Here is a 24,878-nt window from a genome sequence, read left to right on the forward strand (position 1 = left end):
AACACACGTGGACTTTATTTACTAATTAGGTGACTGACTTCTGAAGGCAATTGTTTCCACAAGATTTTAGTTGGGGGTATCGGAGTAAAGTGGGCTTAATACAAATGCATGCCACACTTTTTCAGACATTTGTAAAACATTGTGAAAACCATTTATCATTTTCCTTACGCTTTACAATTATGTGCCACTTTGTGTTGGTCTATCGCATTAAAAACCCAAACAAATACATTTACCTTTTTGGCTGTTATCTGCCAAAATGTTCAAAAATTCAAAGGGGTGCAAATACATTTTTCAAGGGACTGTATGCCATTGGAAACCATCTAACCTACTTTCCGTGCATTTTTTTTTTTCATGCAGAAATAAAACGCGTGAGAACGCGTGTGAACTAGCCCCTAAACTGCTCATTTACAACACGGATCAGTACTGTACATCTGTGCAGAGGTCCCTACTTATGTGCCTAGAAGATGCAGGTGATTCAAGGAGCTAGGTTGGTTAAATAAATGACAGGCTGACTGCTTTTATTGACCTTCAGCCACATCCCTGAAGGTACAGCCTGTGTTTGGATCGGTGTATCGGGGCCGGTTCACGCTATTGCGCTGGTAGACATTGCATGCAATTTGCAACGCCACTGCTGTTCACATTACATGTGATGTCTGTGTGGTGCGATGTCAGCCAAACAGATAGTATGGCTAATATGGCACCGCATTCGGTGCAAGCACGCACAGGACCCTTTTTTCTGTCGGACCAGAATTGGATCGCTTGTGTGCTCACATATGCGATCCGATTAATGTCTGAACTGTCAGTTCGCAATGCGATAGGCGAGCTGAAATGGGGTTGTCTTTAACAAATGATACTCCCCAGCAGTTCGCATATGGCAGTGTGAACTTCTGTGTGTGTCGGGTGCGATGCGGGAATCTGAAGTTGAATTGTAGGATTCTCGCATCGCAATAGTGTGAACTGGCCCTAAGTCCCACAATAACGTACACACAGTTATTTGAATGAAGGTATGTCAGCATGTCATTGATCAGAACAGTCTAGCTGCAAAGATCACCTGTATTTCCCAGGAGGGTAAACGCCCCTCTCTGCATGGTTGTCCTGACCCCTGTGCCCATGGGAATGAGCCACTCTGCCTCTTGCACACAGACGCATGTACAGGTTATTCATATAGCTAAATCAATTGCAGGCTGAAATGCACTTCAGCTGGGTACACAATCGCATCTGAACGGTACTTGGGTACATGGCTGTATATGTACAGGGACGTATTCCTCTGAACACTGGATTTCTGCATTCAGCGCATACATCCCTGTACACAAGTACTGTTCAGATGTTTGTACAGCCAAAGTGTGTTTTGAGGTTGTCATTTTGATGGTTATGTTTAAATTTGACCCCATAAATAGCTTGCATTACTTGATTGGGTCATGTTTGGCGGCACCACTGTCTGCTGAATGCCACAGGGAGAGCAGCACGGTTGCAGCATGTGTATACCCCTGTCAACTGAATTGCAACTCAAAGGGGTGGTTAAGACCTCATTCACACTTGAGGATTTCTGAGCTTCAAGCTAAAAAAAAAAAAAAAACGCTCAACAAGTCAAATTCCATTCATTTCAATGGTCCATGTTCACATTTGAGCATTTTGTTGCCTGTAGCAAAACTCTTCCCCTGTCCCGCTCAAATCTGCCTGAAAAGTAGCTCATATCGTTTTTTGAGGGACAGGCATTTTGCCACAGGGGCCATTGAAATGAATAGGATTTGGCTTGTTGAGCGTTTCTGAGCATCAAGCTTCGAGCTGAAAAATGCTCAAGTGTGAACAGGGTCTTGGGGGTCAGTAAAAATCGAGGGCTCAACTGCAAATGGAAAAGAGGCCTAAAGCTGCCTTTGTACATCTCTATGTATGGGAATTTAACAGCCGATGGCCGCAACTGCTTGCATCTCTATGCACAGCCAGTGAACACCGGCATTGAAAGTGCATCCAGCAGCTACCACTGCAGGTAATCGTTGGCTGTGCGGAGAGCCACAAATGGCTGTGGCCGCTGGTGACATGTCACAGTGAACGCGGCCAGCAGCTGCACCTACAATTCACACTGGCGTTCAAGGATACGTTCACCTCTTGATTAAAAAAATGCAAGTCTTTTTGCAGGTAAAACGTTCATTTTTTATTATTATTTATTTATATATACTGGAGCCTATGTAGGAATTCTGCAGACTGTCTGCCTGTACCTCTGATATGGACAGGCAGTTACTATATGACAGGAAGAATCCATGAACTCGCAGTTCTTTGAGAATGACAAGCCATCAGCCGCAAAGACAAACAGTAGTTGTAGTTGATAGACAGAACTCTGAACGAATGACCTGGTGGTGTGGGGCAGAGCCCTCCACGGCCGTGCTGTTTAACTGTGACAGTGGGTGTGGGGAGAGAATCCCCCACCCATTGAGGGGGTTATTGGTGGTAGATGATGCAGGAGTTGGAACATGCTTCAAAGGTGAACCTGGCCTTTAGGCTGGGTTCATACTTATGCAAATTGGATGTGGGTTTCAAAGCATACAATTCGCATGACAGGAGACTGTGAACGGCTCTCAATAGAGCTGGTTCAAACCTCTTCAGGGCAGCTGCAGAGCGGATTGCACAGGAGTCGCTGTGTGTCTTTGGCTCTGTTTTCAGGTCCAAATTCAGAAACAAAATTTGGGCCCCGATTCATCCCTGAAATGCAGAACAGGGACGCACCGGACCCCTGCTGTGAGCCGCATCCGATTTCAATAAGACCCCAGCCTTATTTGCCAGTATGAATGTAACCTAAATCGGATAATATCCATTCATCGACCTCCCTGTGAATGGAGTGTTTTTTTGTTTTTTCAATTGAAAGCTTCATTTTATAATTTTAGAATGGCTGCTCTGTTTTAAAGTGATTCTGTAAGTAGTCTGCACTTGATTGGGTGTTTTTTAAATGAACACTGCTTTACTGGGTAAGTGAAAGAATACCTTTTCATTGAGTAATATGGGACTGATCTGAGGGGGTTGTGTGCACACCGTGTGTTAGATTGTTCCTAGAAAAATACATATGGTAAATGACCTTTCAATAATCGATTGTTGTGTGATGTCAAATCAAAATATAAAAAATGGTTTGAGTCACTGGTGTGTGAGTTGTTACTACGCAGTCACAGCCCACACCCTCCAAACTGACAGTAACTTCTGATTCCATTGTGTTTTACATAGCCTGGGGCTTGGGCTCTCCACACAAAGTAGAGTACATGTGTCTAAAAGCCAACAACAGCCTTTAAATATCTGACAAGGGTTGTTCGAACCCTGCTATGGCATTGCTATTGTACTTTGAAAAACTTATTCCAACAAGACCCCGCATTTTTATTTGTTATAAACACAGCTCTATGTTCATTGTACAGCAGATTTACTCAGTCATTGTGTTTGCTTTGCTTGTTGAGCAATGTTTCACCTTGGTAAATGCAAATCATTTGCTGAGTCTTGCTTTTAATTTGTTTGCCAGTTGGACAGGCAATTAATGGCATAAATGCTATTCAAAGTTCAAGAGCAAATATTTTCTAAAACATGTTCATTCTATTGGTTGTAGTTCAAGATAGGCCTGTGAGCTACAGAATTACCATATGTTGCTGATGACACATGTTAAATGAGTATGGACTTTTAAAAATTTTTTTTTTTTTTTTTAGAATCATCCGTACCTAGGGAGATGCAGCATTGGTCCCCTGCCTGCTCTAACACTGAGAACTGAGCGATCTAACGCTTCTGATCGCTCTATTCTCCAGGCTTCCTGAGCAGAGAGCTGGTGACTGTCAGTCACTGTTGTCTGCTCTGCCCCCTTCTCACTCACCGGAGCACTGAGTCTGAGCCAGGAGATGGTCCAGGCATGTGGGTGGATCCTGATGTCATTGTCACAATCTCGTCCAACCGACTCTGTGACGTCGGCCAACAGTGGGCTTCAGCCGGCTGTCTACAGAAAACAGTTCACAGAAGTGCAGAACTGTGATCCAGACGTTTAGCCAAACAAGCTGTCTGTACTCTGTACTTCTCCTTTTTAATGATCCTGGCACTGTGATTTGCAGCTGAAAATAATTTATGCAGTGGTTTTATCTTTATGGAGAAAATAAGCAAAGAAAGCCCAATGAAGTTGGTGATGTGACATGGCCCTTAGCCGAGGTTCACATAGGTTCACATATGTACGATGCAGGAACCAGCATGATTCCAGCCCCAATTCCCACATTGCATTTCTCCCACAGGCAGTTCACACTGCCCTCTACGAAACTCTGCAGATGTTAATGACACCCCCAGATTGATTCACAGATCGCAGTGCAAACTGTGAAATCGCACATGAATCGGATCGCATGGGTGAGGGGGGGGGGGGGGGCACAGTTGTATGGCAAGTTCAGCCATACAACTGTGTGGCTGAACTCGCACTGCTCAGACATCACATGTGATCGGCACCACAGTGCGGGTGTGAATCACATGCAATGTCTAAGATTGCACATATGCAAACCTTCTTTTAAAGTTGATCAGTCAAGGGAAGTCCCCTTGTAAGATAGATATGCCTAACTTTTTGAAGAGCATGGGTCACATAAATGATTTGGTAACTGGTCACAATGAAATGGATCAGAATTGTAAAAAATATTTTAAATAGCTTAATGAAGACTTTAAAGTGGTTGTAAACCCATGGAAAAAAAAAAGCAACCTGCAAGACAAAGGCATAATGAGCTAGTATGCATAGTATGCATGTTTTGGGATTCTATGTAATTTTCTAGCAAATAAATGATGATTTTTTACATGTAGGAGAGAAATGTCAGAATTGTCCTGGGTGCTCCAGAACGCCTGATGGCGCTCCCTGCATGTTGGGCCTCTGTATGTGGCCACACTGTGTAAAAGTCTCACACATGTGGTATCGCCGTACTCGGGAGTAATAGCAGAATGTGTTTTGGGGTGTAATTTGTGGTATGCATGCTGTGTGTGAGAAATAAACTGATAATTTGACAATTTTGTGAAAAAAAAAAAAAAGGAAAAAAATCTTGATTTTGCAAAGAATTGTGGGAAAAAATGACAACTTCAAAAAAACTCATCATGCCTCTTACTAAATACATTGGAATGTCTTCTTTCCAAAAAGGAGTCATTTGGGGGGTATTTGTACTTTTCTGGCATGTTAGGGTCTCAAGAATTGAAATAGGCCGTCAGTACTTCAGGTGTGATGAATTTTCAGATATTGGCACCATAGCTTGTGGACTCTATAACTTTCACAAAGACCAAATAATATCCACCAATTTGCACTTATTTTTACCAAAGATATGTAGTGGTATAAATTTTGGCCAAAATTTATCAAGAAAAAATTACTAATCTGCTAAATTTTATAACGGAAACGAAGAAAAATTCATTTTTTTTTTTTTTTACAGAATTTTCGGTCTTTTTTTTCTTTTATAGCACAAAAAATTAAAAACGCAGCAGAGATTAAATACCACCAAAAGAAAGCTCCATTTGTGTGGGAAAAAAAGGACAAAAATTTCATATGGGTACAGTGTTGCATGACTAATTGTCATTCAAAATGTGAGAGCACCGAAAGCTGAAAATTGGTCTGGTTATTAAGGGTGTTTAAGTGCCCAGTGGTTAAAAAAAAATAAAAATAAAAGTGGGTCAAATTGACATTCATTTTCAACCACATTGACGGGAAAATTTGGAAATGGAAAACTTCTTAGTCAAAGGAATTTTCAGACAATGTATGTGGTTTTTGTTTAGAAATTACATTCATTTTAAAAACAGGATGTTAAAAACAAGTGAAAATTTCAAACAAAAATTCTTTCATTCAGTGAATGTACAAAGATTTTTCTGAATATTCTCACCTGAAAATTGATCGGCGTGGCAGCATAAGGCTCGGTACACACCTATGCAGTTTATTTTTGATCTGTTTCTGCAGTGCTTTTTGCTGTGCATTTTTGATTTTTGCGCATGTGATTTTACTGCAATTTGCATTTTTGCTTTTTGGGGGGGGGGGGGGCAGATTAAAAAACACATTGCTGCAAAAACGCATTACATGCTTTTCTACAGCTTCTCCATTGAAGTATATTGATCCAATAAAGCACCATTTTGTGTTAAAAGTCCCTGACCCTTTCAGTTGTGAACGTGTCCCATAGGAAACCATGTAAATGAAATGTAGTGCATTTCTGCAAAAGGCACCAATAAACTCATAGATGTGAACCAGGTCTAAGACATTTAGTAACATAATGGGGGTTAAAAAAACTAAAATTAGCCCTTTGTAGTAGAAAAAAAAGCAGATAATCACTACTGTAAGGGGTTAATTTTTTTACTGTAGAACTGTGAAAGTAATATTTACAGTAACAATTATTTGCTCTTTTTGTACTATAAAGGGCTCATTGTATTTTTTTTAACCCTATTATGTTACTGGCTGATTAATCGATTACGAAAATAGTAATCAATTAATTTCATAATCGATTAGTTGTCGATTAATCGATTAGTTGTTTCAGCCCTAGCTGCCATTGCTAATTATGCTCTGAAACTACTACTTACCTGGCTGTCTGACTTCAATACTGATATCAAATATGAAAACGGCCATTAACTTCAGAGCTGCTTATCTGTATGCCTGTTGTAATATTGAAAGCATATTGAGAACCGGAAAGTTTGCATTCCCAGATTGATTAGCAATAGATTATTGTAGTCCCTTCACAAGAGGTCTCCTTTTTTGGTCAGATACACCATTACTGGAACTACAGATTGATCTATGTACATCTGTCTCAACCTACCACAGAATAAAAGAATCAAAATTCTGATTGCATTGAGAAGGAAGGTCAGGAATTGGCTTGGTTGGCTCCTTCTAGGAAAACGCCTAACCCAACTCTAGGATTGCCAGGCTTAGGAGGATTAGCCCAGCTTCATACAAGGTTACTTGCATGTCAGTCCCACTTTCAATGTGTGTTGAAAGGCCCCCCCCCCCCCCCCCCCTTTTAAATTTTTTTTTTTTTTTTAGGATCAATAATGCGGGCAGTATGGTGGCCTGAATTTATGGGAGGAGCCTGGAGGGCATTTAACCACTTCCCGACCAGCGCACGACGATGTACGTCGACAGAATGGCACGGGCAGGCATATTGGCGTACAGGTACGTCCAATATTCAATGCCGCCCTGCCATCAGGAGCGCACCGCCGGCGGCGCGCTCCCGTGCTGGTCGGGACCCCCGTGAGTCCGGTCGCGGGACCCGCGGACTCGATCGCCGCAGGCATCCCCGCGATCGTCTCACGGAGAGGCCGAATGGAGGAAATGCCAAGTAAACAGCATTTCTCCATTCTGCCTAGCAACTAGTGACGCTGATCTCTGCTCCATGTGATTGGAGCAGAGATCAGTGTTCACTAAATGAAAGCCCAACCCCCCCACAGTTAGTAACACACCCCTAGGAACACTTAACCCCTACACTGCCACCCACTGGTTAACCCTTTCACTGCCAGTGTCATTTACACAGGAATCACTGCATTTATATAGCAGTGATTACTGTATAAATGACAATGGTCCTAAAAATGTGTCAAAAATGTCCGATGGGTCCCCCACAATGTCGCAGTCACAATAAAATTCGCTGATCGCCGCCATTACTAGTAAAAAAAAAAAAATAATAAAAAATTATTAATAAAAATGCTATAAAACTATCCCTATTTTGTAAACGCTATAACTTTTGTGCAAACCAATCAATAATCGCTTATTGCGATTTATTTTTGGTAAAAAAAAAAAAAAAAAAAAATGTAGAAGAATACGTATCGGCCTAAACTGAGGGAAAAAATTTTTTTTTTATATATTTTTGGGGGATATTTATTATAACAAAAAGTAAAAAAATGCGTTTTTTTTCAAAATTGTCGCTCTATTTTTGTTTATAGCGCAAAAAATAAAAAACGCAGAGGTGATCAAATACCACCAAAAGAAAGCTCTATTTGTGGGGAAAAAAAGGACGTCAATTTTGTTTGGGAGCCACGTCGCACGACCGCCCAATTGTCAGTTAAAGCGACGCAGTGCCGAATCGCAAAAAGTGGTCTGGTCTTTGACCAGAAAAATGGTCCGGTCTGCAAGTGGTTAAGCAGCCCACGATCTTTGTCGGTTCAGCGCACGATACTACACGTCACTGGGCCGTTTCTTCCCAGCTCACCTTATGTTCGTGAGTCTGTGCATACGATCGGAAGTGCGTTTTCAGCTTCTCTGTTTGTGGTCTTCGGCGGTTCCCGCTCACTGTCACAGGTAGTATTCAAACCTTTTTGTATCATATGCAAATCTTGCAATTCGGGATGCAGGCCAGGAAGCATAACTTTTGTAAAAAACCTGCCTCCGAGTTGTCACTCATGTGCAGACATCATTCAGCACAGGTGTAGTACATTCGTTAGTTCCTTCTGCCAAACATGCAATTCATTTGTAAATCTGAGCCACTGTCGGTCGTCGTCCGATATCACTCGCCATAGGCGTCACTGGTTATAAGATTCACTGTCCATGGGGTTGCCGTCTTATCCATTTGCAGAGGAGCATGTATTATTTGTATGCGTTCTGTGGCTGATTTGAGGTGGTAATTAGACCCACCTGGTGCCTTTTCTGCACTTTTAGCCTGGGTGGTTGGCAGATGTTCAGTTTCAGAGTAAGGGGTGACATACACTATACAACCAATTTGTATCAAATTAATTTAATACTCCTTACTACCGATTTTTCATATCGGATTAATTTCATACATTTTACAATCGATTTGTATCAGTCATTTTTCTTTACAACTGATTTTCATCAGATACATTGCATACTTTCTACCGGTGCCATTCGTTGTTTCCCCAAATGCTGTATGTTTTATTTCCCGCAGTGGAACTTACGAAATGTTTGTACACGGTTCTTCTCATGTATTTACCAAACCAAAGTTATTTTCTGTGCGTCGCGCATGGCGCTCACACCCGCTCCAGTCCAATGCGTGTATATATATATTTTTTTTTTTTTGGTTTATGTATTACAGTTCGCATCTTCACCAATGTCAGTCGCATGACAGGGGTGAGACAGTTCATTTCAAGTCAGACGGTTATCCACCGCCTTGATGACTGAACAACCTGGCACACCATTGGCAGGTCTAGACAGGTTGAGGATAGTGTTCAGCAATCTCAACGTTCCCATAGCTGAGCATAAAGTGGAAGGCCCGGCACACTCTATCACCTTCCTAGGTGTCACTCTGGACACACGTGCCATAGCCTGCCACCCAACAAACTAGCCCGTACCAAGACAGTTATCCACTACTTCACCTGGTCACAAGGGTGCACCATGAGGCAGTCGCAATCCTTACTAGGGATGCTGAACTTTGCGATGAGGCTTATTTCTCAAGGACAGTTCTTTATATTACAGCTTTTAGTTTTTCTCACACCAGTGCAAGATCCAGACCAAGTTCTCAAACTAGACCAAGCGTCAGTAGCAGACTTGGCTATGTGGGACAATTTCCTCACCAGCTTGAGTGGCATTTCAATGTTCATCCTGGCAGTACCAGCCGAGCCACCGTAGGTGGTCACCGATGCCGCAGCCTCCACGGGCTTCGTTGCCTTTTTTACAGCCGCCACTGGTTCGCCGAACCTTGGCCCCCATAAATTCTCTTAAATTTCTGCTTTCTCCGTCTTCATTACTCTTCGAGCTGTATCCCATTGTGGCAGCTGCCCAGGTCTGAGGACACTTGAACAGGACAGACGGTGCTCTTCACCACAGACAATAAGGCCACGACCGACATCATCAATCAATAAAGGTAGATCCAAGTCACTTCCAATCATGTCCTTCCTGTGCAGGCTCATGCAGCTGTGATTCCGTCACCATTTTAATATCTTCTGTAGACCTATTCCAGGCAAATGCAAAATCGCAGTTGATACCTTGTCCCGTTTCAACCTTACTTTGTTTTTCCAGCAGGAGCCTGGAGCCGACCTAACAACTACTCCTGTCCCTCCCTGATCGTTGCTTACGATGGACTGAAGTCGCATCTTGCCATTGCAACCCAGCTCATTAACCACTCCTTGGCACGCAACGCCCTGAAGGCCTATCCCACTGCTTGGAACACTTACCGCAAGTTTTTGGCCTCTTCCCCGGAGCAGTGATTGGCGACGTTGGACACGTCCTAGCCTTCATATCCTATTTCACGCAGCTGGCCCTTTCTCATAATATCACGCAATACCAATAATATCATGCAAGCTGCCCTGCCTGCGTGTATAGACAGACTGGGTGGCCCGGCCTGGCCCTGCCCCCTGATCCCTCATCACAGCATTTGAATGACAGCAATCAGGGTGAATTTGATTTAAATCAACTTGATTTTAAATGATTTTTAAAGAGCAGCTGTCATCTCTGTCCTGTAGCGGCTCCTCCTCTGACCCACTGTTGACTCGCCAACAGTCCCATTCACTTTAATGGCTGGTGATGTGGCAGTGCCACAACAAGGTGAGGGACATGGAAGCAGCAGGTGAGTGGATGCCCGCTAACAGACGCTGCCATGATGGATCTCAAATGACAAGTGCTGTTTAAATGTAAGGACTCATTCCTGCTGGTAGTTATTATTTATCTTTTAATATTTGCAAAGAAAAAAAAGGTTTCTGATTTAGAGTAATAAGCTGCCAGGTTTGTAAAACGGCGATATTAGAATTGATTCTATCATACAGTTTGTAGTGTATATAGATTTGCAAAACAATGGGATAAAGGAATATTCCTGAACTTTGGTTTATCTCATGGTTACTGTGAAATTGTTTCAATGCAGTACATGTTATCTCAGTTTTCAGAGCTTGGATTCATTGAATGAGTTTACCAAAAATGTAAATATTGTATAATAGCCTCATGCTACGTAACTAAGCTCCATTTCATGCTGAATAAACTAAATTATTAATGTATCTTAAATGGAGATCTATCTTTTTAGATAGATTTTTACTTCAAAAGCATTTTATTAAAATAGATTTGATAAAAATCCAAAAAATCATTGATATCCACCCTGACAGCAGCGAAAGTCAATGACTTCCGCTGCTATCAGTCTGCCCAGTGAGGAGGAAGACCGCAGTGAGAACCACTGCTCTTGGACACGGCATTGGCTCGAGATTGGGCTCAGGTAAGTATTTTATATCATCATCATCATCATCATATATTTGACCTCCCTTTAATCCACCCTTGTTTACAATTTTGGGCAAATTTTAGGCATTTTGCTTGGGCACCTCTGAAGGCATCACGGGGTGCTTGGGCTTCAAATTTATTCAGGTGACTGCATAGGATATGTTTACATCTGCGAGGATAAGAGGCACTGCTGGCAAAACTGAAAATAAGAGATTCTGCAAATGTTTCAGGTAAATGGAGTCTATAGCAGTTATGACTTCTGTTATAGGAGTGGTTACATTTTTACACTGTATCAGACATGCACTGACTCACTGCAAACACCTGTTTTTGTGCCAATGCTTTATTAAAGCATTTTACCAACCTTTATTTTCAGTCGGTGCACCCTCTTATGGTCTCTAAAATCTCGGGGCACCCCATTCTAAAACATATAAAAAAGAAACTAATAGCATTACAGAACTCAACAGCATTCAGAAGCGTAGGACACCCAACATGAGAGGCTTTATTTTTGCAATGCAAATTATATCTTTGCACACCGATACTGATTGGTAGTCCAGCATTTCTCTTCAGTCAGTTTCTCCCCCGCACTCAGCTAATTTGACCCCAGTGTTGGCAAAGCGGGGCAGGGAAGGAACAAACAAGGATGTGGTGCATGTGCATGATGTGTTCCTCATCAACCGTTAATGTCATTGGTTGGTAGGACAATGGATACTGGCCCTCAGAGTGCCCGAGATTTAAATTCTGTGCAGTAAAAGCTACGTGTAATAAAAAAGGCTGTTTTTTAACAATCTGCCAGCTTGTTGGCAGTTTTTGGGCAATTTTTTGACATTTTGCCATGATGCCCCGATTTGAAAAAAGCTGCTTTAGAAAATAAATTTTCATTAGAGTAATTTGTGTATAAGATCAGAGATTCTTCAACTACTGTTAAAGTAATAACTTAATGACTTAATAAAATACATTTCAGGCTTTATTGTGTAATTGCCGTCCCCCTGTCAGAACACAATAGCACAGCAGGGGAGATTGCTGTACTGACAGTACAGCCGCTCCTCCTGAGCTGTCAGGTGTTGTGTTCTTTTTTTTTTTCATTCAGCTCTGCTGGGTTGAACGACAAAAAAAATACTAGTGTGTATTAGGCTTTAGACTTTAGAGTCTTCTAGCAACTGGGAAGCGGAGCCCAGGAGGTTGGTAAACAATGGCAATTGTATGTCTGGTGGAAGGAAATATTATTACATGTAGTTAACGACAGAAAGTGAGGGAGGAGTGAGAACTTGGGAGATAAGACAGGTATGACAAGGAGAAATGCTCCACCACCAGGCCTGGTGCCAGGTTTAGGTGTGTGTGTTTAATTGTAAGCTTCCATAGAAAAATGTAATGTCAGAAGGCTGAGGCAGGTGTCATGGAAGGCAAGAATATTCAGCAATGTTTTGCTTTCCTGGAGTTCCCCTCTCTGACCTGATGACCATGTCACAGGGACTGACATCTTGAGAAAATCCTAAACTTTCAATTTTCACCTTAACAGGAATTTAATAAAATAAAATCCTTTTTTTAAAACAAGTAATGTTTATTAAAGTGGTAGTAAACTGCTGCCTGTTTTTGCTTTGCAGGTTAGGAAAAAAAAAGTCAATGTGCTAATATGCATCACATACTAGCTCATTATGTGAAACCTGCCTTAGAACAAAGCCTTCCACCTTCACCTGGTCTTGCTTTCGTTTGCGGACTCTGGCTGTGTGAGTGGCCGGGGCTGCAATGATATCCCGGCATTTAAGGCACAAAAGGGTGGGCCGCTCCTTCAGAGCTCATGTGCCTCTGATGTCACCGGCTGCATCCACAGTAAGGCCACTTTCACACTGAGGGCGGTAGCCATAAAGCAGTGCTTTACCGCCATTTTAGCTGTGCTTTTCGCCCAGTAGCGGGACGCTTTTATCCCCTGCTAGCAGCCGGAAAAGGGCTACAAGCTCCTGCAAAATGTCGCTGGCCGTTGATTTCAATGGCAGGAGCGGTTTAGGAGCAGCGGTGTATAAACCGCTCCCGCACAGCCCCAAAGATGCTGCTTGCAGTACTTTATTTTTATTACCTTATTTTTATTTCTTTTCTTTTCTTTTCTTTTGTCCTGCAAGCCCCAGTGTTAAACACTTGGGCTTTCACACTGGGGCTGTAGAAGAGGCAGTTTACAAGCGTTTTTCATGAGCTACTTTTTAGCGCATAAAAAACCCCTCCTGTAAAACGCCTCAGTGTGAAAGCGGCCTAAACCTCATCTCTTAAATGGTGCACATGTAAGAGGATCTTTACAGTACCTGTAGGGCTATAGGTAAAAAATATGCATGGGAGTTTACTCCTACTTTTAAAGATTTTTCCACCAATTGAGAATACAATAAAAAAATGTAATGGAACACTTTTGTTCCTCATACAAGACCGTAATATCCACAACCATCAACAACGTGCAATAACATTGTAAGGTTATATCAAATGCCATTCTACAAGGGATATATACCATAATAAGTAGAGTTTATAGATGGATAAAAATAATTGGAGACATCACTTTTCTACACATGACATGTCAACTGTACATGGTAGTAGGGATGCACCAAAATTTCGGCCGCCGAAACATATCGGCTGAAAATGCCCTTTTCGGCAATTTGCCGAAAGGAAAAAACGTCCGATAATTGAGCCGAAAATGGGGTGGGGCCTGGGCAGGGGCTGGGCACCGCCGCCGCCCATCATGGGAGATCTATAACGCAGGAGAGCCGCCTCCGCCGTCTGGTCAATAGAGCGCCGGGAACATCACAGCTTTAATTTCAATAGCTGTGTGTTCCCCCGTCGCGCGCCATCACATACAGCCCCCCCTTGTTCGGGGAACTGTGATAGACAGATCACCCGTCCAATCAAAGGTACCAGAAAAGGCCCGGTATTGAAGTGGTTAAAGAGGAACCACAGTCTGCTCACATAAATAAAAACATCTTTGCCATTCTGAAGCTTCCCTCCAACCACTTGCATATTTTATATATACTGTGATTCTGTACTTGCCAAATATGCTGCAGAAATCTCCCTGCACTAAGTCTGGCTGCATCCATTTTAACTGTGGGCAGCTGAAGCTGCTGCCTGTTCACTTCCTGGATTTACAGTCACACCTCCAGCCCTGCAGCTCTCACTGGCCCTCTTATGGCTCATTCCCCCTCCCTTCCTGGCAAACTCTCACAAGAGAGCGCTGTGCATGAAGTCATAAGCCTAGGCTAATGACCAGACATGAAAGAGGAAGTGGGCTGTATAAGGTATTTACTGGCAGATTTAGTTATTTTTTTACACTATCCAAGGTTAAAACAAGGGCAGAAGATTTAATAGATGGAAAGTTGAAAAAAATGACTGAAGGGTCCACTTTAACTACACTTGAACTCTGCCCTCTGATACTCGCTGATACCTACTATTGACCCCTTCACTCACTTTCCCCTGTACTCTGCATCTGGCTTCTATTTACTATAGAAGAGTAATATCCCTTTTTAAGCTCCTCCCGCTCAGTTTTGGCACACCCACAATTCGCTATGCATGCAGCAGTTTCTCTACCCATGTTTGGCAAAGGCATTTTGGTTTTTATACCGTGAATTTCTGCCTCTTATTTACAAAATCTGACTAATTCTTTCAGGGGTAAAATTTTTGGGAGGGGGTGATTTTGTGAATGGCTGTGGTTTGTGGGTGTGTTCAGTAGGGTGTCCTTGGATTTCCTCATGAAAATCTGGTGACCTTACTGAATATGGACCCTTTTTTTTTTATGGCAGGATATCAATGTATTCTCTTAAATCTGAAGATTTAAAACCTTGAAATTTACTTTTTGCAAGTTATAACTGATATGAGATTTTTGTGATCAGGGTTAAATTTTAAGGCAATTCATACAAAATGACATAGAATTATGGCGTTAACCATGCACATTTCATAATGTTCTAATGTTACATTTCATTTATTACACTAGTATTTATAATGCTTGTTGAAATGACTCATTTTCTGAGCTTGGGAAGAGGTATCCTTCATTTATTTCTCTATATATGTACTGAAAAGCTCCAGTCTGACAATCTAGAGAAAAATGCTGCATTGTTTGGTGAAAGAACACGTCTCCACAAGCGTGCAAATTGTAGACTTGCTCTAAGATGGACATGCTGGTATCCGCCTGTCTTAACGATTCTACCTTTTGTAAAAGGAACGTTAAAGGAAAATGAAGATAATTGCTTTGAAACAAAATGACATCCATTTGCAGCTAGCTTTTTTTTCTTTTTTCTTTTTTCTACCAAAAAGCAAGGTTTCTTCCTCAAATCACTGGTATTGCATTATAGGGGGGTAGAGAACACCCTCAATCTCATTCCCTGCCGGTGTGATTGGCTCATTGCTTTTACCAGATATATGCACACAATTTGAGGTTGAAGGGTACCTTCCCTACTGCCTTATGTTTGATATAGTGAATGCCTTTGATGAATAGACCAAGGGAATTGCACACTTACAGGAATGCAGAGATGATGGGTTCATTTTTCAATATTGGGATAAAATACATGGTTACAATAAAAATGAATTCCTGGTATGGATATTTTATATATGGTTACATTAGTCCAGCCTTGGAACAATGTGGATATACTGTATATATAAAATATCCAACCTGGAAGTTGGAAATACCCGGCTACTCCGGTGATATCTACTTGATTCCAGGTCCCAGCTGCTGCATTCTGAATACAGAAGGTTGGCTGCTCTGCTTTGGGTTTTCTAAATGAATGCAAATTGGCTGTTCTCCTCCAAAACACAGTCAGGTTAGGCAACTCCAGTCCTGAAGTCAGTCTTCCCCGTGAAGCTGCATGCGTGTGCTGGGACTGACGGCAACTACCCATTGGAGCATTTCCATTTGCTCAATTCCACTCCAGAACTTATCACAGTAAGACAATTCGTCTTTCTCTGCACAAGATGATTTGGTTACAGCCACAAAGCTGCCACTGCTGTGGTGTCTTCTGTCCCTGGCATTGTCCGAAAGCTATTTTATTTCTTGTTTGTGTACATGTGCTGTGCTGTCTCCCTACAATCCAAATTAATTTGCTACTAACAATAAGATCCATTATGCAAAATCATGCTGTGTTTAATATAAATATTGATATGTAAATGTGTATTTATACAAATCTATTGCAGTGAACCACAAAGAACAATAAATTGATATACATCACACGCATTCCAAATTAAATGCCAAAAATATGTGGATAAATCACTCCTCGATGGTGATCACGTTTGTTTGCAAAGAAGACCGTTACCAACCTGAGCAAATGCTCACCTTTTAGGGTGACCCTCACTACAAAGCTCAAATTAGCATATGTACCAGGACCCAGAGGCAACCAAGAGTAAGGAAACTAATGTCTTCAACCAGATTCAGCCTGTATATGTAGCCCATGTTGTTCAGTTGTGTGACTACAAAGCCCAGTTAAACTCCTGCCTCAATCAGGAAATTCTTCATGGCTATGTCTGTAAAAGCACCTTTTGAAATCTTCAAAGCAGTGGTGTCTGGAAGGAGAAAGCTTAATGCTGCAGTAGTAAAGTCCAAGCTGTTCAGCTCACAGTATGTGTATTCAGTGTTTGGTCACGTGTGATGTCGTCGGTGCTCCTGATGTCACATGTGATGAAATACGTTGGTTTGAGTTCGTGTTCCTGGACTAAATACACACACTGTGAGCAGGAGGGCTTTCACTTCACTTCTGCGGCATAAGTAGACCGAGAGGTGCTTTTTATTTGGAAGTGCATTTCAATTTTTAATAAAGTGTTTTTAGTGCTCCCAGTGAGCAATATGGTCTGTCATTTCTATCCTTGAAACTGAAGGTTACATATCAACCATCCATCCATCCATCCATGGAAGCTTGAATAATTGAGGCAGATGTGGAGCTGGGCTTTGTAGTTCCACAGATTAATAATCTGGGCTGCATATATGAAATGGATTTAGTTGCAGACATTAGTTTCCTTACTCTTGGTCCTGTTGCTTGACACGTGTTTTGTATGAGCTTTGTAGTAAAGGTCAACTCAGAAGGTTAAGCGTTAGCCCTGTGGGGTTGGTGAAGGATTTTTTTTTTTCTTTGAGAACACAATCGCCATTTGAAGAGTGATTTTTACACACAGTTTTTGGAATTTATTTTGGACTTTGTTATGCATATCAATTTATTTTTTGTTCATTGCCATATATTTGTATAAATACACACTTATATTATATCACTAGTTTATATTGAACACAGCACAGCCCAGCTGTGGATTATACATCACATTTTTTATTAGCACATCAATTTTGGTAGTAGGATAGTACACTAAGTTTATACAAACATTGTCAATTAATACTTCTTTATTAGGGCTGTTACGCAACTTTATTCATACAAACTTTTTTTTTTTTTTTTTTTGCATTTGCGTTTGAGTCAGATTTTTGGTATACTAGTTGAGTGGTGATTGTGGACAACCCTTTTTTTTTTTTTTTTTTTTTTTTTTTTTTTTTTTTATAAAATTACATTTTTAATTTAGCTTAGGTAAGGCTGAATGTGTCTTTAGAGTTGTAACACAAACTTTTGGTGCACAGAAAATACCAGATAAACATGTTGAGTGTTGTTAGTATTTTGCTTTATAAATACTGTCGTTTAATGAAACTGCTGTTTAAGGCCTCTTTCACACTGACTTCCCGTTCAGGCCCGCCTGTCAGTTTTTCAGGCGGACCTGAACGGGTGCTCCATAGAGGTCTATGGAGCGTCGGTTGTCAGCGGTGACATGTCCGCTGACATCCGACCCGCTCCGATCCGAAAAAGTGTGACGGAGGAAAAAGCTATTTTTCCATCCGTCATCGGATCGGGTGACGACGGGCACTGCGGTCCGTCGTCATCCGATCTCCCATAGGGGAGAGCGGCGCTGTGACAGGTCCGTCCCTGCGCAGTGTGCAGAGACGGAGCTGTCATCTCCCTGCTCAGCGGGGATCGGCGGAGTGATCCCCGCTGAGCAAACGGACATCCACGGGGCGGATCAGAACTGATCCGCCCCGTGTGAAAGGACCCTTATGGAAATTAAATGAACTTGCTGATATTTAGTTTATCCATGTACAAATGTGTTTTTTTTTTTTTCTTTATCCTACAGAATGGCATACCCATATCAGCAGCCATCAGGGTTCCCTGGATACCCAGGCTTTCCAGTAAGTATTTTCAAAATGTGTTTGCTATTACTTCTAATGCTGTAAATTGCATAATTTGTACTAACACTTTACAGTTATTGCATCACTCGACATTTCAACATAAATGGCACCTCTGCCTTCTGACATGTAACTAGCATTCGAGTGTACTGTAACATTTCTACTATTAACAGAATAGAGGAGTTCTTAGACTGAGTGTATTCTGAATACTACTTATTATAAATGTTTGGAGAAAATGGCCTAACTGTGTACAAAACAATAAGAAAAGGTCAAGTTATGTGGCAAACCTTTTTTTCTTTTTTTTTTTTCTTTTTTTTTTTTTTCTCTAGAATCTAGTCTCTTGAGTGAGCATGAGGGCCTATTCACACCTAACGCAGTGGAATGCAGTTGGCTGCATTTTTAACTACACTCCAACTGCATAGACTGTCCAGAATCAAGTTAATCCTATGGGCATACTTCACGTTATTGCAGTGCAGTCAGAAAATGTAGAAGATGTTGCATTTACACACCGCAAAGGTGAAAAAACGCACACGGACGCACTGCAACGCATCACAGTAAATGTATAGAATCCCAGGGAAAGAAGTGACCTCACAGGACAAGTGCAGATAGAAAAACGTGCTTCAACTGCATGTGACTGCATAAAGATGCAGATCAAACGCTTGCATGCGTACATGCAAGGAAATCTGGCCAATCCCGAGCCTTCACCTTCTGTCACTATCATTGGAGTCAACCTATTTAGCCCAAATTTTATTTAACATTTTTTGGGCATCCCCTTATTTAGTAGGTCATTTTATACAAGTTAACATTGGTGTTTACTAGGGCCTTCCAGGAGGACCGTGTTAAATGTTCTCTCCTAATCCAATTGAGTGTAATCAATTTGCGTACGTGAATGAGTCGTAGTAAGGTCCTCATATTATTACCCATAACTTCATCCTCAATTACCCCCAAAAACACCAACAGCGGGCTACAAATATTTGTAGGATCAAAAATATCTGCAAAAAAGTAACCTGGGACCACAATGGGGGAATCCTATTACATTCCTTTTTTTTTTCATCTTTATAAAGTTACATTACATTGTCACGCACGTCTTTTGACAGTTCTTTTCTGCTCCCCATCCTTCAGTATCTAGCCTACTCGGTGCATCCATGTGAGAACTAACAAACTCTATCTATACATAGACACTAATTGCAATTTAAAGCCACATATGTGGGAAGTTAACCTTTTTTTAATTGCACCCTTTGTGTGTCACCTTGTGTATCTGTAACAAGGCCAAACTTCAGGGTATGTAAACTTTTTTTGATCAGGGCCATTTGGGTGATTTCTGATTTATAAAGGAGCCAACTATGTGATAATAAATGGCATCATATGATCACTATCTTTAAAGTGGAGCTCCACTGAAAGGGAAATCTCCTCTTGTTTGCACCCTCTACTGCCACATTTGGCACTTTTTGGGGGGGAAGTGGGTACCTGGTTTTGATGGGTATCCGTTCCCACTTCTGGCTCAGTTTGCTTCCCCCCCGCAGTCTTCTGGGACACATCACAGTATATCTAGCTGCCAACTTAATTTTTTTCTTCCTTCCTTCCTTCCTTCCTTCCTTCCTTCCTTCCTTCCTTCCTTCCTTCCTTCCTTCCTTCCTTCCTTCCTTCCTTCCTTCCTTCCTTCCTTCCTTCCTTCCTTCCTTCCTTCCTTCCTTCCTTCCTTCCTTCCTTCCTTCCTTCCTTCCTTCTTCAAAAGAACAAGCTCTCTTGCGGATGTATCAGTTATAGGGACAAACCATTTAACACTGGCAGGTGTGTTAACAATGATCAGCGTTTATGTAAGACCTTATCCCTACAGAAATAATTTTTTGTAAATCCTTTATAAAATATTGGCTTGAGTTTGTTGGTGTATTTAAATCTGCTAGTACATCTAGCTAGTCTGACAATGCTGCTCTCCAAATGCGTTCTGGAGGCAGTCTAATACATGATTTGTGTTACTGGTCAGATCACCAGGTTAAAAAAAGGGGAAAGACTAAAAAAGAAAACAAATACAGCCACTGCATTTAATGATTAGTAAGCTGCAATATAGTACATGTTCGCGTTTGGGTTTAATACCACTTTGAAGCTCATAGGAAATTCAACAATTGCCAGTTTGTTGATATCTTTGGAAATGGTGATAAGAGGCACTATATGAAATGCTCATCCCTGATCATAACTGCAGCTTTCCTCAGTGTTTCTTACGGTTTGTTGCCATGGCCCTGCAGACTACAATTTCAAGAGTGCTTGGCATAAAAACATATGTGATGGTTCTTAGAAGTGGTTTCAGTGGGTGGGTACCCTGGGCAACAAAAGACAAAGCCATGCAAATTGAAGTGTAACTGGAGAAACTGGCAAGGCATCTCTGCTGGGAACTCCCAAACAAGTCAGTGTTGCTTATAAATAATAAACTACTTGAGGGTGGGATAACAACTTGTCACCCAGTGCTTGGGCAGTCTGCAGCGGTCCAAAACCGCTTGTTGCCATATACATAGTACTTTCAATTTCACAACTGAGAGCTCAGATTTAACTCCTGAAATTCTTTTACTTTAAAGTGGAATAAAAACTACAATAAAATTTTGTGTGCAGGAATCTTTAGTGCAGAAGAGGCTTGCTATGACACACAAGTCTGCTTGCAGTCTGCTATTGAATGTACATGCGCCATTCAGCATGCATTCCTGGCACACTGCAACTGTGCCCGGAATGGCTGACTCCCATACTCGTGTGCGGGATCACCTAGGGAGAAGATGACGGTTGCCTGTGAGGGATGTAACTGTTGCATCGATGGAAGGTGGAGGTGTATAGCTTGCAAACTTTAGTTTCACTTTAAAATTACCCAGCCAATCATTTTATAGGCCTAAGTTTTAATTGTCATCTGATCAGTAGTCTCTTTACTCCTAGCAACCAATAGTTCTAACCTGCCCTAGCACCAGGAAGAGGAAATGCTGATTAGGTATTAAAAGGGAGATGGGGCTTTACATATGAAGTGCATAACTGGCAAACTGTCGCAGTGTAATGGAGTGGTGATAAAAGCAGCCATTTTCTGACTCCTGTACCACATACTAGTTTTTGGCGTGAATTCGTGAATTCATTTGGCCTCACTACCTCAGAGTAAACGGTAAGTCTGTGTCTCCTCCCAGCACAGTGTAATCACAGGAATTTTCAAAAGTTGCAGATTCCTAAAGCCCCCTGTTCTGTGATCTGCTGTTATGCAAGTACCGTGTGCATTTATTGTTCCATTCCAACTGTTTGATCCATCTGCATGTCAGAATTTTTCTTATGGATGTCTGATGTGAAACTTGTGAAAGGTTATAGATATGTTCTCAGAACTTGTCTAACAATGGACAGAAGTGTGTCATTTTTACATGTTCTACAGAATTTAGGCACCAGGATGTAATTTGTCTAAGCAAATAAATTTGTCACTGAACTACCTTTTTTCTTTGTGTTTTCTTGTAAACCAAATGGCTAATTTCTGGGATAGTTATGTGATATGTGCTGTGATGTGTTTTCAACTTCCAACTGATAATTGGCTGTATGATATATAATGTATAATAAGGCTCACATGATCTGTTTTATAGACTGGTGACCCCGCATATGCTCCTGGTGGCCAGCAAGGATTTCCTGGTGGGCAATATCCACCCGTTGGTGGGGGCGCATACCCACCAGCAGCTGGAGGTGGATACCCACAACCCGGAGGATACCCTGCTGCTGGTGGCTATCCTGGTGGGATGCCTTCATATCCTCCTCAAGGTATGTTGGGCAATATCCATCTTTAGTTTTACACTAAGTGAACCTATCACAAACCTGGGCAATTTGGCCAATTTGAATGTGCATAAGCTAAAGTGGATATGCAGCCTCAATAACTGCATGACAAAATGCTCAGTAGGTATAGATGGCTCAGCAGCCAAAATGTATTCAAGTTTGCACTTCTGCCATCTGTCCTTTCCATATTTGTTCTTTAATCTAGCTGCTTCATTGACAAGTATAGAGATTTGGGAGGCAAGAGAGGCGTGCACAAGCTCAACTTCTACACTTAAAAAAAAAAAAAAAGTACAAATTTTTGACAGGGGTGTTTTTTTTTTTTTTTTTTTTTTTTTTTTGGGGGGGGGGGTGATTTGTCTGGCATATGATTTTTCCTTTTTGTGTAATTTTTTTTTTTTTTTTCATGTGTCCAGTTTGACTTGCCTTGTGATCTGTTCACTGCAGTGGTATTCCCACCAATTTTGTTTATTTTATGTTTTGTGGTATGTTTTGATTTTGCTCAGTACATTGGTTGTACCCCATTGTCCCTGTAATGATTAGTGCAGGCATTAGTTATTCCTTTTTGTAAAATGTACTTGACAAAGTGTGCTATTATATTTGTGCTCTTTTTTTTTTTTTTTTTTTTTTTCTTATTTTCCCCATGATATTTTAACCAGATCTACCTACTCTCTCCCTCCCCAATTCCCACACCTTTTAGGTCCTGGATATGGAGCCCCAGGTCAAGGCGCAGGATATGGAGCCCCAGGTCAAGGCGCAGGATATGGAGCCCCAGGTCAAGGCGGAGGATATGGAGCTCCTCCCGGTGCCCCAGGTTATGGACAACCAGCTGGAGCGCCAAGCTATGGTGGACCTGGTTATGGTGCCCAGCCTGGCGGATTTGGAGCTCCAGCAGGAGGACAGTTTGGGGCTGGAGGATACGGTGCTCCATCAGGTGGTGCCCCTGCAGCTGGTGGGTATGGTGCTCCATCAGGTGGTGCCCCTGCAGCTGGTGGGTATGGTGCACCACCTAGTGGGGCTCCAGGATATGGAGGATACCAGCAGCCTGCTGGTCAGAGCTATGGAGGAGGCGCGCCAGGTAAGGGGAATGGTATATTGAAATTTTAGACCATATCAGTAGAAATGTTGTTGTTTTGTTTTTGTTTTTTTTTGTTTTTTTTTTCTTACAACCCCAATTCCAAGAAAGTGTTGTGTAAAATCTACATCAAAACCGACTGCAGTGGTTTGCAAATCTCATAAACCCATATTTTATTCATAATAGAAAACATATCAGATGTTTAAACTGATAAAATGTACCTCCCGTCGCCCTCCGCTTCTACCAGCTCACGCGTGCAATCGCCATCTCTAATGACTCTGAGGCCCAGATGCGACGTTATGCTGTCGTGTCTGGCCTTTCGGTTGTAAATACTGCAGTGTAATCATCTGGAAAGCCGAGATCTATTTATTTATTTATTTTTTTACCTCCAGGCTTTCTATCCTGGAGGAGAGGTCTTATTGACCCCAGATCTCTCCATAAAGAGGACCTGTCATGCCTTGTAATAGGAATAAAAGTGATCAAAAATTATTTAAGGGAAAGTATGCCCATTTTTTTCAGCCTGTGATTCTTTGCACTGCAAGAGCAATCTTAGCGGCAGGCGGGGGGGGGGGCGGGAGTTGGGGGCACACATCCCCTCCCGCCCCCCTCCGATGCATCTACCGGCTCGCCCAGTGCATCTCTGACTCTCGGGGGTGTGACGTTATACTGTCACATCTGGGCCTGGCAGTTTTAACACAGTGTAGCATCTCCTGTAAATGTCTGGAAACTTGCTGCAATGTTGGAAAAGGTATATTGTCCTATTCTTGCCTGATATTGGATTATAACTGAGTAACCGCTCTGGTTCATCTGTCATATTTTTAATTTCAAGATGTGCCAAATATTTTTAACTTTGAGAAGGTCTAGACGGCAGGCCAGTTAAGCATCCAACTCTTGTACTACAAATCCATGCTGTTATAGAATGCAGTATGTGGTTTTTAGCATTGTCCTGCTGAAATATGCAACGTCTCCCCTGAAAGATGTCATCTGGATGGGAGCATATGCTGCTCTAAAACCCAGATACAGGCGGTCCCCAGGCTACAAACAAGATGGGGTCTGTAGATTTATTTGAATTAGTTGAATCTGTAAGTCGAAATGGGTACTTTTTTTTTCTTTTTTGTGTAGTTCCAGACAAAACTAATATACAAAAAAAAACTAATATAAATATATATAATATATATTATATAATTTTTTTTAAGTTTTTATTTGCCAAGTGTACATACATAAAGAAGGCATCATTTACAAAATGCATTCTCAACCATAATCAACAAGTCATCAGCAGTATGTATTATTTTCAAGGTTGTACAGTCCGCAGCTAAAGATATGTTGGTACGTATAGCATTTAGTAGTTACGGTTCGTATCATCCATCAACATGTGGAATGGTAAAACAAAATACAAACTAAAAAACTATTTATAAACCAAAAGCATGGAGGTTAATTCCCCCAGACCTGTCTGTGCTGCGTGCCATCCCCCCCCCCCCCCCCAGATATGCCCTCTCCAGTAGCATCTCTCATTAAATATTATTCAACAGTGGTATATAGTCATGTCCTTTAGATGTCACATGGTGTAGTTTCCATCAAATTTATCCATCTTCCCCATATTTTATTACATTTTTTATTACTACCTCTTGCTTCATAAGTCATTCTGTACAGGGTAATATTTGTGTTAACCAGTCCTTTCCATGCGGATAAAGTAAGCACATCTCTCTTTATCCAGCTCAAGACTATGAGTTTTCTGACATAGTAATACAGAAATCGTAAGAACTGTCTCGTATTGT

The 24,878-nt window shown here is 41.6% G+C and overlaps 1 protein-coding gene across 2 annotated transcripts in view; it reads left to right on the forward strand.

Annotated features, from left to right (window-relative positions):
- ANXA7 (annexin A7) overlaps window positions 1-24,878 on the forward strand; it is an 84,665-nt gene that overhangs the window by 12,086 nt on the left and 47,701 nt on the right. Inside the window, exons 2-4 of one of the 2 annotated variants that reach the window (XM_077454349.1) lie at window positions 18,203-18,257; window positions 21,848-22,019; window positions 22,729-23,106. In XM_077454349.1, coding sequence (XP_077310475.1) covers window positions 18,204-18,257; window positions 21,848-22,019; window positions 22,729-23,106 — 604 coding nt within the window. In that variant the 5' untranslated portion in view covers window position 18,203. The remainder of the gene's footprint in view (window positions 1-18,202; window positions 18,258-21,847; window positions 22,020-22,728; window positions 23,107-24,878) is intronic. The other variant, XM_077454350.1, reaches the window with a different exon arrangement.

Source organism: Lithobates pipiens, unplaced genomic scaffold, assembly GCF_037356315.1.
Source record: "Lithobates pipiens isolate NorthernLeopardFrog02 unplaced genomic scaffold, aLitPip1_a1.2 Scaffold_25, whole genome shotgun sequence".
Classification (NCBI taxonomy): Eukaryota; Metazoa; Chordata; class Amphibia; order Anura; family Ranidae; genus Lithobates; species Lithobates pipiens.